Source organism: Rhea pennata, chromosome 16 (assembly GCF_028389875.1).
Source record: "Rhea pennata isolate bPtePen1 chromosome 16, bPtePen1.pri, whole genome shotgun sequence".
Taxonomy (NCBI): Eukaryota; Metazoa; Chordata; class Aves; order Rheiformes; family Rheidae; genus Rhea; species Rhea pennata.
This window is the reverse complement of record NC_084678.1, coordinates 17,546,530-17,560,992: the sequence shown is the minus strand read 5'-3', so window position 1 is coordinate 17,560,992 and position 14,463 is coordinate 17,546,530. Positions and strand designations below refer to the sequence as shown.

The 14,463-nt window shown below is 63.5% G+C and overlaps 1 protein-coding gene across 1 annotated transcript in view; it reads left to right on the top strand.

The window, feature by feature from the left end:
* Positions 1–14,463, top strand: part of DUSP15 (dual specificity phosphatase 15) — an 18,245-nt gene extending 3,782 nt beyond the window's left edge. Inside the window, 15 exon segments of the mRNA XM_062589565.1 lie at positions 307–340; positions 3,225–3,307; positions 3,787–3,836; positions 4,592–4,666; positions 5,205–5,376; positions 5,817–6,025; positions 10,282–10,369; positions 10,371–10,634; positions 11,397–11,586; positions 12,133–12,236; positions 12,765–12,861; positions 13,142–13,243; positions 13,541–13,936; positions 14,015–14,133; positions 14,248–14,463. Of these exon segments, the coding sequence (XP_062445549.1) occupies positions 307–340; positions 3,225–3,307; positions 3,787–3,836; positions 4,592–4,666; positions 5,205–5,376; positions 5,817–6,025; positions 10,282–10,369; positions 10,371–10,634; positions 11,397–11,586; positions 12,133–12,236; positions 12,765–12,861; positions 13,142–13,243; positions 13,541–13,936; positions 14,015–14,133; positions 14,248–14,388 (2,124 nt within the window). The 3' untranslated portion in view covers positions 14,389–14,463.

Genomic DNA, 14,463 nt, shown 5'->3' with positions numbered 1-14,463 from the left:
CTGGAGGCCGGTGTGGGGGCACGCAGGATGCGGTGGGGCAGCTCGCTCACGCGCCAGGAGCGGACACTTACCACAGCAAAGCTCTGCCAGCTCGTGCAGGCGAGGCTGCGCCGGCATCCAGGAAAGGAAAAGCGAGCGGTAGATGCTAGCGGTTTCCTTTGTATGTTTAATTCTGGTCTCTGCGAAGCTCTGCCCCGTGCTGAAGCGCTGGCAGGCTGCTGCTTCCGGAGAGGGGGTACGAACAGACTGGGTGTGAGTGCACAAAGTGGCTGCTCACAAAATGAAACTCCTCTTTGTGTCCTGCAGATCCTCCCTGGTCTTTACCTTGGAAACTTCATCGGTAAGCAGAGCCACCTGCCTGGACAGAAGTCCTTCAGACGGGAAGCTAAGTTTGCCCCAACCGTGTGGTTCCCTGCTGCGAGGGAGCTCTCTCCACCCCTCCCTCCACGCTCTCCCTGCCTGTGCTTCCAGACAGGCTGCACACAGGGACCAGCCACAGGCACCTTTCTTCTCCAGGGCTCATCCCAGCCAGATCAGGAAGTCCCAGGGACTCTTCTAGGGAGCAATTATTCTTCCTCTGTCAGTTCACAGATAAAAAGTGCTCTTGAGCTCTGTCATCCTGGTTCACTCAAGAAGCACTCAGGATGTCCCTGTGGCTGGCAGGGAGGGATCAGCTCCTCCGGCAGGAGACCCTTCCCCTGCCTCCCCAGCCTTGTCCTGGCTCAGCTGTCCTTGTCCTTCCTCTGGGCAGTGCTGGAAGCACCCAAGGAGGCTGGGAGCCAGCACAGGAGGAAGTAGCAGCAGGCCAGGCCTAAACAGATGCAGGTGTGAGTCTTTAGGCAATTTGTTGGGAAGCAACAAAGACTTGGTGCTAATTCAGGGAGTGATAAGTCCACATCATCCCGTAACGGAGGATTCCTAATTGCACATAGTGCAATGACTGATTTTCCTGGCTGAATGTCCCAATACCACAAACCACGTGGGTACGAACTGTGCGGCATGCTGTCAAGGCATTGCAGCTTCCCTGCCTGTCCCCACAGTGGTAGGCGGGACGAGGTTTGCTCACCCGACATGCTGCAGCACCCACTAGCTCCCGCAAAACACTTCCTCTGCACCGGCCAGGCAGGGTTTGTGTTGATGACAGCGGGAGAGCAGCTGAGCAGCCATGAACACAAGTCAGCAGTTCTCTGCCTTCACTTTGATTGTCTTGTTTCTTTTTAATGGCTTCCCTAATTCCTGAGATTTCAGGAAATGCAGGTGGTAGAGGCTGAGCAAGGCCACAACCTTGCCAGGAAGGGATTCAGCAGCGCCCAATGGGACACGTATCTGATGTGACAAGTGACGGAAGCAGAGGAGCTGCTGGCGGGCTCGGGAAGCCCTCACCACAGCCGTCCAAGCTCCCACTGAGCAAGGCAGCAAGTGTAGGCAAGCCTGGGAGGTGACGAGCCCAGGTTCAGTTGCCAACAAACACATGGGACAGCACCTGGGCAAGCCGGGATGGATGCTGCACACACCTTCTGTTCTACGAGAGAGCTTCTGAGTCACCTTTTCTTATGCCAGTTCGCTATTTTAATGGGTTTTCATTGTCAAGGACAATTTGTGCCAGCATCTGCCATGAAAAAAGAGCATTTACTGATGTTCCTGCCTCCCAAAACAATTCTTTGACAGTTTGATTCTTGCTGTAAGTGCTGAGAACTTTTTTTTAAAAAAAAAAAAAAAAAAAAAAAACACTGACATCAACTGCTAAAAAGATATAATTGAAAATAGTGTCGATAGCCATAGCTGGTGAGAGCCCTGGCCAGAACACCCTCCTTGCTCCTTAGCACCCAAGGGGGTTCTTCCTGAGTTGGGGTTGGGGGAGCTGCTCCTGTTGTTGGAAGCACTTTCCACGAGGGGCAGTGTGGACACAGGGACCCCAGGTTAGTCATGAAGGTTATTGCAAGTAACCGAGTGCATTTGGTCTTGGATTAATGCCATGAAAGCATTGGTCTACCAAGAAAAGCAGGGTGATGACAGAGATTTAAGGCCTGCTATATTAAGCTCTGACAGTTCACAGAGACATGTGCTTCAGCTGAAAGCACTTCCCAGCTGTAGTAAGCCTTTACAACCATGTCACTCTAATTACCGTCATTCTGCCTGTCAAACATGGGTGGAAAGGTGACGGGTGATGTACAGGTCCATGGACGAAGGGGTGGATTTTGATTCCCCTTGCCGCCTCCTCTCTCCTCTGCACAGACAAACACATACGTGAACTCTAATGTGAAGTGTGGCTCTTGAAACTCACTTTTATTAAATATTCATATCATGCCATTAGCACATTGTGGTTTAGATTCACAAGCCAAGGTTTTATACACTTGGAAGTTTAGACACCCAAAGCTATGAGATGAGAAAATATTAGCACTCATCTCTCGCAGTTTGTGCAATATCAGCTGGTAATGTCATAAAAGGAAAACTGCTGCAAAGCTGCTTAGCCAGCAAAATGAACACACTCCCCTCCCAGCATAATAACTTTTGTGCTAGACCAGTGACCAGAATCACAACCAGAGGATGCTGAAGCATTAGCGAAAAGTAGGTTGTTTCTCCAGAAAGTTGTGATAATTGATTTCCATACACGCAATTTCAGAGAGGATAATGCAAAGAAGTGCAGCAAATCGCAGTGTAGTTGTTTTCTGCAGGTACCCCCAGATATTAAAAAGGAACACAAACATTAAACCAAATTCAGAGTTGATGTGAAACACTGCAGCTCTGCTCCTGTGATTCGTGAGATGAAGCAAATCATTTAGGCTGCAATTATTCACATTACTATTTATTACATTTGCACGGGAGAGGTGCAGGTGGAGAGCGTATTATTTCCTTTGTAAGCTACGGAACAAGAAGAAGCAAGTGCAAACATGTCTGCTTCAAATGAGCGTGTTTTTCTATGCAGATGTGAATTTTCATCTTGAGCACAAGCAGCAAGGTCAAGTGCCTTTGGAGGGAGTAGGTCTCTGTTTTGGTATCATGTGGGTTGGCGTTCCCAGATTTCCAGGATGCGTTTGTGTATCTGCCTGTGTCTGCTCCACCACCAAGTGCGTAGATGCACACGGGGTGGCGCAGAATGCAGCTGTTCCCCTGGAGCAAAGCTCTGCATGCTTGTTTGTCTGCAGGAGAGCAGCAGATGTACTGGTGGGAAGAGAAGGGTAAGAAATAAGTATGTGCTAAAATCTAGTTGCGTCCTTCTTTAGATGCCAAAGACCTGGAGCAGCTCAGCCGGAACAAGATCACCCATATTGTTTCAATCCATGAATCTCCGCAGCCCTTGCTGCAGGTAGGGTCCCCTGCCCCTGACGTTACTGTGCAGATTTCCACTCTGCAACATCTCCCTTCGCCAGCATCCCCACAGCGTGCCCACCTCTCCCCGCTCCCCCATTAGCAGTCTAGGCAGCCCCTCTGCTCTGGGAAACTGGCCTTGTAAATATAACCTGGCCTTGAATCCTGGCTAGGAACAATTTCCAGAGCCCCAGCTTGGTCTTGTTTTTCCACCCCCTCACACGAGCTATCTGTTCACCTATTGCCCTCCTTGATGTATGCGCCAAGGAGACAGCAGACGTCTCCTTGGACCCCGCCAGCCTGCTCAGTGCAGAGCAGTCGTATTTGTGAGAACGAGGTCCCAGAGGGAGCGCCGGGGGCCGGGAGGGAGCGTGAGCGAGAGCGCTGCCTCGCCAGCTGTGTGTGGCCCGTGGGACCAGGATGGCCAGACCGCGGCTCCCAAACCCCAAGCTTGTCGTGTTCCTTTTGTGCTTTCAGGAAATCACCTACCTCCGTATCCCTCTGCCAGACACACCTGAGGCCAACATGTGAGTACCCCGCTGTGGCTGGCACGCGCCCTGCACGGCTTTGGGACACGGGGCAGGCCTTTGCAGGGTGATGGGCAGAGAAGCCTCGCAGTGCTCCCAGGACCTTGAGACGCTGCATCCAGCTCCTCAGTGGCCCGCAGGCAGCCCCTCCGCAGCACTGACCCAAAGCAGGAGGGAGCATCCCACCTGAGAGACCCTGGGGGCTGCCCCAAGGGCAAGGAGCAGAGCAGGCAGAAGAGACGGAGCCAGCCAAGAGCACTGATGCAGGCAGTCACGGGAGCAACCAACCCCTCCCTGTGTGCCCTGGTCACCACTGGCCCCTGCGAAGGACTCCCCCAGTCTGGAACTGGGAGCACAAGTCAGCTCAGGACTGCTTTGTGTGCAGCTCCAGGCTGCTCTGCCCTGTCAGGGTGGGCAGCAGAGCCCTCGCTGGGCCATACAGCTCCTTCCACCCCGGTGCAAGCTAAGCGAGATTCGCAGGGAAGCCATGCAGCCCTTGCCACCCTCACCGTAGCTGCTTGGCTTCTCTCCTCTGGTCCTCGGCAGAGCACGCTGTGCCATTGGCCTTCCTTCGGGAAGCAGGAGCACTGAGCTGCTCAAGTCTCCGCAGCTGGTCGTGGCAGCACGGCGACGTTGTGGAGCGGGCAGTTTAATGCTTTGTCCTCAGGTGCTCAGAGCTCCACCAGCCAATGGCCCATTGTAAAAGCCCTGTTCCACAAGCTACAGTCCTTACTCTGTTTTATTTTTCCTGACAGCAAGAAGCACTTCAAAGAATGCATCAGTTTTATCCACCAGTGTCGCCTGCGTGGAGGGAACTGCCTTGTGCACTGGTAAAACTCCTTTCCTGGGCCCAATGCTGCATATTCCCTAGGGCAGCACAACAGGGCCCGAAGAAAAGGTGGAGCCTGCAGAACCCCCCTGCTCTGGCTGCAGGTCCCTGGTCGAAGTGCGCATGCCCCAGAGGGTCCCCTCGTAAATCAGTCCACTCAGGACCCACAGTGGGGATCGACCATGGCTCATGCCTCAAACTGAGCAGGATTTAAGAATTCCTTTTTGGGCCAGAGAACCATTTGCCGTGGAGACAGGGCAGCTTTTTGCTTCAGCCAAGCGAGTGGGAAGGGAACAGTTTAGGGGCAGGGATCCAGCCAGTGGCCGATGCTTTCACTTCCCCTGGGGAGAAGGATGTATTTATAGGCACTGATCAAGAGAACCTTGGAAGGGCTTTGGCCTCCCAGAGAGCAAGTTCTCTGAGAAGAGGAACTGAAATAGCTGGAGCAGAAGTGGTGGAGGAAGGGGCGAGTGTAGGAGGCGGGTCAGAGCACAGAGGGTGCACCACAGGCAATGGCTTTGCTCTCTTCCGCTTGCCAGTCTTGCAGGGATCTCCCGGAGCACTACTATCGTGGTCGCCTACATTATGGCTGTTACAGAGCTGAGCTGCCAGGAGGTGCTCGAGGCCGTCAAAACGGTTCGACCCATTGCCAACCCCAACCCTGGCTTCAGACAGCAGCTGGATGAGTTTGGCCGCGGTGCAGCCCAGAAGGTGGGCACGCGAGGGGGACCTGCAGCCCTCTTACCCTTCCTCAGTGGCCGGTGCCTGCTCGCAGACCTCTTGGAGCAAAGGCAGAGCCCAAGGATGACCAGGTTGCTCTCAGCTCCTCTTGTTTGTGCTGCTGCCCACTCCGTGAGTGGAGTCTTGCCTAGACGCCCAGCACCAGCTCTCCTGGACATATTGCTAGCGGGGCACAAGGTGGCTCCTTGCATTTGCTGAGCCAGGCTTCCTCAGCTTGTGCAAGTCAGGGTCCAGCACTGACTGAGTGGAGTTTCAGGCTCCCTATCTGGAGATGTGGTCATTATCACCACAGTTGGGGGGAGGCTGGGAGAGTCCTTTTAGAGAGGAGAATAAATGCTTGTGCATCCCAGATTCAGGCTTGGACTTACACTTTGACAGGCACATCAGTTTGCTCCTCCCTTCTTTCCCAGGTCCGTAAGCATCTGAAGCAGAGGTATGGGGCAATCCCTTTCAATGATGAAGAAGAAATAAAGGCACTGCTGCCCGCAGAAAGAGGAGGACCATCCAGAACAGAGGGAGCTCTGCAGGGACTGATACCCAGAGCCAGAGATGTAAAGAGCACAGCTCCTTTTCTGCTGCGGGTGAAGAGGATGTTCTCCTGCATCCCTGCTTGTCTGAAGTGATCCCGGCCAAGGGCAGAAGAGAGAGTAGCCAGAATCACCTAACAGCCTGGTAGAGACTAAGGAGCAGCAACGCTACTGATCAGGAGGGGCTGCGCCATCCAGGAGAGCCACAGCAAACCCGCGAGCCGGGAACTCGAATCCTCAGCCCACTTCTTCCTTCTCTCTGGGTTTGAGCACGTCATTTTCTGCTCTGGCTTTCATCTGTCGTGGGAGGGATTTGTTTGTGCTGCTGAGCTCTGTAGACTGCTGTGGGCTTAATCAGCTAGTGCTGGCATATTCAAGGGACTGGTGAAAGGGCAGAGGACAGTGCTGGATTACTGCGGGCTCTGGGCAGTGCAACAGATGGGGCTTTTCCTGCCATGGTATCAGCACCCAGATGGCTGCTGAAGTAGCTGCTAGCACATCAGTACCTTCTGCACAGGCTGAAGGTACTGGTCTCGCTCTCTCCTTAGACAGTACAATTTCTCCACCAGCAGTAGGTTTCCAGAGCTGAGGTGACCACAGAGCAGGGACACACAGACACATTACTGTTAACTGCAGCGTGCTGGTTCCCACCACACGAAGGTCCAGTCTGAGCCAGCCAAGCACACGCCCCAAGCAAGCCCAGCAGCTTTAGGAGCTGGTTGCAGCCCATTCCCACTGACCCAGGGCACCATCTTTAAAAGGCAGGAAATAAATGTCTAACCTGGCCAGATCTCACTAAAGCAGAGCCTTAAGCCATTTTGCTTGAAGACGTGCTAGGTCCCCGTTCATTAATAAACATCTCTCTGCAGCGCGAGGTGCAGCCTGACTTGCCTGCGACAGCCGGGTCGCCGAGGGGGACGCTGCAGCAGGGAGGGTCCCGGTGCGGGGCGAGCCTGGAGGCTGCAGGGAGCTGCCACGGCCCCAGCACGCAGCAGGGGAGGTGCAGAGCAGCTGCTGGCACGCCGGGGGCGGGATCGGGGGGACACAGGCTGCCGTCTCGCGGGAGGGTTGTGGGGAGGCAAGGGGTGCCCTTCCCTTCCCTTCCCTGCCCAGCCGGCACCCCAGCAGCCCCGCTGCGCATCACTCATGCTCCACATCCACGGTGGGATTCCCGGGACAGAGCCCCACGAGCAGCCGGCCTGGCCGTGCCGCTGGGGCATCACCCGTGCTGCCCCGAGGGGAGCTGCTGGGGCAGTCCAAGGACGCTGGCTGCTGGCTGCAGCCCTCGCTCGCGGCAGGGACGGGGCCAGAAGCGCCGCTGCCGCAGGTGGGCTCTCACTGGCAACAAGGCTCTGCCCCGAGGGGGTCTGCAGGAGCAGATGGTTGCTCACGCTGATCCTGAGCTCAGCTGCAGCCTCCTCGCTCATCCCATCCGAGAGAGCTTGAACCGGAGCCTGCCGAGAGCACCAGGCCCAGGAACACAGGCTCCGCGCTGCGGCAAGCTGCAGGGAGGCGCCCGGAGCCGGGCTTCAAAAACCCCAGCCCCCTCGCCCCGGCCACTGCACGCGGGGGAGACGCTGGCGCTGCCCAGCTGCGCCCCCGGCCCCCGCTGCGCCCCCGGCCTCCGCCGTGCCGGGAGCCGGAGCAGCTCCCAGGATCCGGCCCGCGTCTGCCGCTGGTTCCTCCTCCCCGAGCAAATGAGTAGCCCCCAGGAGCCGGCAGGGCCACGGGTACAGGAACCGCCAGGGCAGCTTTCAGCTCTGCCTTTGGCTCAGTGCCGGGCACTCGGCTCGGAGCATCGCGGCTTCCCGGCGCCCGTGCAGCAGGGACTGTCTCTGCCCTGGGTGCCTTCAGGAGGCCGCAGAGGCCAGGACATCCCCACCGATAACTAGTAATTGCTCCCCATCCCCGTGCTGGCTGTGGCCGAAGCAGCTGTATGGACACGCTGTCCCGGGCCCCCACGTGCCCGCGGTGGGCAGGGGCTGGTGCTGGCGGGCTCCCTGCGGCGCTCCGGGCCGGAGCGCTCCCAGGCCTCCGGGGCCCGGTTCTGGCACTCAGCAAAACATATTTGCTTTGGCAGCTCTGGTTTATACGATCTGAAAAAAAAAACAGGTAGGGACAGGATTAGCTCTGAGTTAATGTTTGACTGCTTTCAAAGTGCAAAAAAGCATGAAAGCGTAAGGGTTAAACAGCTTCACCTTCCCTGTGCAGGGAGCAGCGCAGTGGGAAACGGGCTCCGGAGCATCTCTGCTGATGCTGGGGTAATCGGATCCCCTTGGTGCTGGCGTCACCGGCTCAGCTGTGAGAAGGGAACAAATCCCAGCTGAAAAAGGCTCAAACGGGCCGACGGGCTGCGGCACCTCCCGGAGCCGCAGTGGATCCCCGCGAGCGATGGGGCCGGGCTGTGCAACGCCCCGGGGGGAGAGCCGACTCCTCCCGCGGTCAGAGCCGGGCCCTTTCCCCGGGATGCGGCAGCTGCGTGACCTAGCGAAGGGGCCGGGGCGGACGCTGGGCCAGGCCCGGGGCAGCGCTGCGTTTCAGCCTCTGCGTCAGAGCCGGGCCGGGTGGAAATCCCCTGCTCAGCCGGCACGGCTTCCTGCGCCGCCCGGCTCCCACTCTGCAGCTACGAAACCCGTGCCGGAGCAGCGCCAGTGCCAGTGGCATGAGGGGCACGCGCCCCAGCGGCCAGCAAGGGCTCTTCCTGCTGAAACGTCTTTTTTTTTTCCATTTTTCTGTATTTTCCTGAAACACAACCCTGCAGCTCGTGGGCCTCCAAGCAACGCTGGCACTGCCCCAGCCGCTCCCGGAGCCGAGCTGCAGTGATCACGGCATCAGCTGAGCCCCTGCCCCAGAGCACGTGCCCCTGCCCCAGCCCCTGCTCCAGGCCAGCCAGACATGGTCGTGCAAGGAGGGTTCGGTGCTGGGACTGAACGGCTGTGCCCGGCGCGAGGCCCCGCGGCCGCCCGGCGTGCCCGCGGCACTGGGCCGGCGCGGGGCCGGGAGGCAGGCTGCCGCCTGGCCCAGCCTCTGTGCTCACTCATTTCGAGGATTTCCCCCCGAGAGCCGCCTGCAGAGTCCAGGGAGCCTCATCTCTCCCCCCGGCCGAGCAGCTACTTTCGCTTAGTCAGAACGGAAAAGGAAACGGGCAGGCAGGCGGAGGGGAGAGCAGCAGCTTTCCCTGCGCCGCCGCCGCCGGCCTCGTTGTCACCCAGCTCTGGCGCCACCGGCCCCAGCCCCAGCCCCAGCCCAGCACCGGCTCTCACCGGGGCGGCCCAGGGAGCTGTGGCCGGCGCAAACCCTGCTCAGCTGCGGACACCCCCTCCCTGGCTGCCATGGGTGCTGGCTCCCGGAGCAGGGCTCGGAAGGGGCCCCGTGCCACGGTGCTGCATGCACGGCCCTTGGCGAAGCTCCTCGGCAAGGTGCGACTGGCTGAGCATGAGCCCAGCCCGCAGCACCCTCCTCACCTGCGGGTGAAAACCCTCTTCCCATGGCCGGAAGGCCGGGCCGGGCCAGCTCCTGCCTGGAAGCAGGCGGCGCCCGCGCAGGACGAACCCTCCGGGCGGCAACGGCAGCACGGGAGGGTGCTCGGGAGCAAACAGGCGGTTTGGGACCACGCGCCGGGCCTCCAGGCTGGGCACGGGCCGGGCTGCGGGGGCCCCGAGCGGTGCTGAGCCCTGTCTCACCTGCAGCCACGTCGCTGACCGCCCCGGCGGAGCGACGCATGGGCAGCGAGCCGGGAGATGTGGCAGACAGCAGCCCAGGGGCAGCCGAAGGCGCGTGTCCTCTGTGGGCACCGACCTGCCTCCGGGAGGTCCAGGCCCGGCTGCGAGGAGGGCCGGGATGAGTCAGGCTGCTCCGGAGCTGGCGCCCAGCTCCCCGCACAGCTCATCTCTGCCCTTCCCACCAGCTCCCTGTTCGACTCAGCTCTTGGGCCTGTTGGGCACCGCGGGGGCAAACACGAGGCCTGAAGCGGAGCTGAGACCCAGCAAGCGAAACGATGCCCCAGTCGCTCCGGAGCCTGGAAACTCCGGGCTGTTTCGTACAGCTCCTGGCAGACGCTGGCTAGAAGCAGCGTCCCGGGGGCGGACGGCAGCTGCCAAGGCCCCGACGCCCCGATGGGAGAGTTCGGCCACGCGCGCCCAGCGTGCGCAGGCCACGTCCCGGCGGGCCGGGAACCGGCCCCGGCCACGCTGGGACGCAGGACAGCGCCGAGCGGCCCGGCAGGCAGCGGCCGCCCCCCCGGGCGCGGGGTCTGGGTGCTGCGTCCCCTCGTCCTCGGTGCCCTGTCCCCTGTCTCAGGGTGCTCTGTCCCCGGTGCAGGGTGCTGTGTCCCCTGTCCCCGGTGCAGGATGTGCCGTCCTCGGTGCGGGGGTGCCCTGCCCCCCGCCCCCTGCCCCGGGGCCACGGCGCGGCGCAGAACCGAAAGCGGCGGGCGGCAAAGGGAAAGTGAAAGTGCGGCGGCGCTTTCGCTTTCGGCGCCGCCGCGCGGTCCCGCGGGCCGCGCCGCGCCGCAGCGGGGCCGCGCCGATGGCGGCGCCGGGGGCGCACATGCGGCTCAAGGAGTGGCTCATCGCCCAGATCGACAGCGGCCGGTACCCGGGGCTGCGCTGGGAGAACCGCGAGAAAACCCTGTTCCGCATCCCCTGGAAACACGCCGCCAAGCAGGACTACCGGCAGCAGGAGGACGCGGCGCTCTTCAAGGTACCGGGCCCGGCGCCGCCGCCCGGGCGGCCCGGGCTCCCCCCGGGCTCCGTGCGCTCCCCCGGGGCTCCGTGCACCGCCCCGGAGCTCCGTGCACTGCCCCGGGGCTCCGTGCGCTCCCCCGGGGCTCCGTGCACTGCCCCGGGGCTCCGTGCACTGCCCCGGGGCTCCGTGCGCTCCCCCGGGGCTCCATGCGCTCCCCCGGGGCTCCGTGCGCTCCCCCGGGGCTCCGTGCGCTCCCCTGGGGCTCCGTGCACTTCTCCGGGGCTCCGTGCACTGCCCCGGGGCTCCGTGCGCTCCCCCGGGGCTCCGTGCGCTCCCCTGGGGCTCCGTGCACTGCTCCGGGGCTCCGTGCACTGCCCCGGGGCTCCGTGCGCTCCCCCGGGGCTCCGTGCGCTCCCCTGGGGCTCCGTGCACTGCCCCGGGGCTCCGTGCGCTCCCCCGGGGCTCCATGCACTGCCCCGGGGCTCCGTGCACTCCCCCGGGGCTCCATGCACTGCTCCGGGCTCCGTGCACTGTCCCGGGGCTCCATGCACTGCTCCAGGGCTCCTTGTGCTACCCTCGGGGCTCCTTGTGCTACCCTCGAGGCTCCGTGCGCTCCCCAGGGCTCCGTGCGCTCCCCCAGGGCTCCCCATTGCCCCCAGCTCAGCCCCAGTGGTCTCCCAGCCCCTTGGGGCCCCCTGCCCCTCCCCGGGCCGGCCGAAGCTGCACCCCGGCAGCATCCCAGCAGTGCCGGACCGCAGGGCCCCCTCTGCCCCCCAGGCTTGGGCCATCTACAAGGGGAAGTACCACGAAGGCACGGACAAGGCAGACCCGTCCACCTGGAAAACGCGCCTCCGCTGTGCCCTCAACAAGAGCACCGACTTCCAGGAGGTACCTGAGCGGAGCCAGCTGGACATCTCGGAGCCGTACAAGGTCTATCAGATCGTGTCCGACGGGGCCCGGGACGCGGGTAGGTGCCTGGGTCCTCCACTGGGACGGGGCTGCTTCAAAGTTGTGGCCGGTGGCTTTGCCCTTCCTGTACGAGCCCCGTGTCCCACAGGCGTCATCACCTCGGGCCTTCCTCCCCAGGCCTCTTCCTCTGCGGCTGGGGTCTGGGGCCAGGCTGCTCTGTAGGCAGCGGTGCTGGGAGCAGCTGGGTTGGGAGGGAGGCAGCGTGCGGAGCAAACCTTGCCAGTGCCATGGTTGGGCCGAGGGTCACGTCGCCCTCGTGCAGCCCCACTCGTCCTGTAGCTCCCCGTCCCCCACCGGGGCAAAGCCCCTCCGACGCTCCCTCTTGAAGAGATGATCCGACCTGGGGGCATCCAGCCATGGGGCGGCTCCTCTGGCTGCGCGCCGTGGGTCGGAGCGGTGTTTGCTTTCCCCGGGATGCCGGCCGAGGGCGGGCGCGGAGCCCTGTCCTTGGCCCGGGAGCCAGGCGCGTTCCCTGGCCGTGCCTGCTGCTGGTGCGCGGCTGCTCTCCGTCAGGGCATCAGCGGGTGTCCCCGTGCTCTTGCAGACAGGGATGGCAGCACGGAGTCGCCAGCCAGCAAGGAGCAGCGGGTGAGCCAGCCCCCGACCCCCGTGCCGTCCTCCGCGGGCGTTAGCTGCAGGCCAGAGGAGGTGGGAGCCGGCTGCCCCGAGTCCCCCCTCGCCCGTCGGCCGTTCCCCCGTCCCGCACGCTCCCGTGCCCTTGTCGATTCCTCCTTCACCGCGTCCCCGCACGGCCTGTCCCCTCCGTCCCTGCTCGTCCCGCTCGTGTCCGCTCCGCCTCAGGCAGCTTGCGCCCCGGCTCCACCACTGCTCCGCGCTTCCCTGTGGGCTGCGGGGTTTCTCCCAGGACGTTTCCATCCATCGGTTTCCCTGGAAATCCATTTCTCACGGCTGGGAGTCTGCTGTGTCCACTCCACGCTTGTCCCAGGCTGTGCCCATTTGGGAGCATCCGGGGCGTCTCCAGGGGTCTTATGGCAGCACGCTCATCCTGCCCGGCAGCCGGCTCGCTCCCGAGTGCCGCTGCCGGAGGCGGGCAAGGGATGTGCCAGCGCGGGGGGGTCCGCGGCAGAGGCAGGAGCCAGCTCAGGGCCCCTGGTTCCCGGCTCCGGCCCTGGCTGCCGGCACGGCCCGCCTCAGCAGCGCCGCTCTCCTCCCCAGGGCAGCGCCGCGGTGAACCTGGAAGAGGAGAGCCGGCCGGGCGCGATGGAGCCGGCGCTGCCGCTGCCCCCGGCCTCTGCGCACCCGGCGGAGCGGGGTAAGGAAGCGCCTCCTCCTCCTCCTCCCTCGGCCGGTCGCTTCCCGTGCCGGCGGCTCCGGGCGGCTTCGCCCCAGCCGGCGGCTCCCGCTCCGGGCCCTCGTCCTGCGCCCGGGAAGGGAAGCAGCCGGACGGGGCTGGGGGCGAGGGAGGGTGACGGCGGCGGCGCTCGGGGTCGGGAGCAGCAGCCGCAGGAAGCGCTGCGGGACGCCGGGCGAGCCCCCGAGGAGGCGCGCCGCCGCTGGGCCCCTGTGCCATGCCGCCGCCTGCCCTGCCCCAGGATACCACGTGCGGGGCCTCTTCTACGGCTGGAACCCGGCCCCCGGCCGCCTCCTCCCGGGCCCCCCGTCCTACCTCCCCGCCGAGGACTTCAACCACTCAGGTAGGCGCCGAGGCCGTGGCGCCCGGCACGGCCCCGCGCGGGACGTCCCTTCCCCGCGAGCCCGGCGAGAAACCCCCCGGGATGGGGCTTCCTCAGGTGCGGAGCCGGGACCGGGCTTTCCTCCTGCTTCCCCCTCTGCTCTCTCTGCTGAAGGAAATGGGGGGGTTTAGCAAATTTGGGCTCTTATAAGGGAAGCCAGGGTTGGGCACGTGGTGCCGCGGCGGGCTCCCAGCCTCCTCCGGGAGCCGCGGCGTCTCCTTCGCCGGGCGTCCCGGCGCTGACACCCCGCTCGCGCAGACTGCTGGCTCCACGTCCGCCTCTACTACTGCGACGTGCTGGTGAAGGAGCTGACGACACGCACGGCCGAAGGCTGCCGCATCACCTCCCGCGCGGTGCCGGCCGACAGCGAGCGGCTCTACGGCCCCTCGTGCATGGAGCAGATCCAGTTCCCCCCGCCGCGGGCGCTGAGCGGCAGCAGCCGGGTGGCCGGCATGACCGACGTGCTGGAGCGGCTGCTGCCGCACCTGGACCGCGGCGTGCTCCTCTGGGTCGCCCCCGAGGGCGTCTTCATGAAGCGCCAGTGCCAGGGCCGGGTGTACTGGAACGGGCCGCTGGCCCCGCACAGCGACTGGCCCAACAAGCTGGAGCGCGAGAAGACCTACAAGCTGCTGGACACGCAGCAGTTCCTGCAGCGTAAGTGCTGCCGCCGCGGGGGCCGCGCTGCCGGGGGGGGGGGGGGGGTTCTCCGGCCCCGCTGACGGTGTCTTGCAGAGCTGCGGGAGTACCTGAGCCACGGGCAGCCCTCGCCGCAGTACCAGATCAACCTGTGCTTCGGCGAGGAGTACCCCACCAGCACCGGCCACCGCTTCCAGAAGCTCATCATGGCCCACGTGAGTAGGTGCCGGGGGCGGGCAGGGCTCCTCCGGGTGCCTGAGCCGGGGGCCGGGGCGCGCGCTGGCGCCGGCGCCGGTGCCGGTGCTCCCGGCGGCTCCGTGCCTCCGCAGGTGGAGCCGGTGTTCGCGCGGGAGCTCTTCCATCACGCGCAGCGCCTGGGGCCGCAGCTGCTGCGCGAGGCCTCGCAGCCCTGCGCCCCCGGCGCCTCCAACCACATCGTCCACGTCCTCAAGCAGCTCTGCCAGCCCTGAGCCCCGGCGCGGCGCGGGAGGAGGGACGCGGCGGCGGCGGCACGCGCCGCGGGCGAGAGCTGGGGCCGCGCGGCG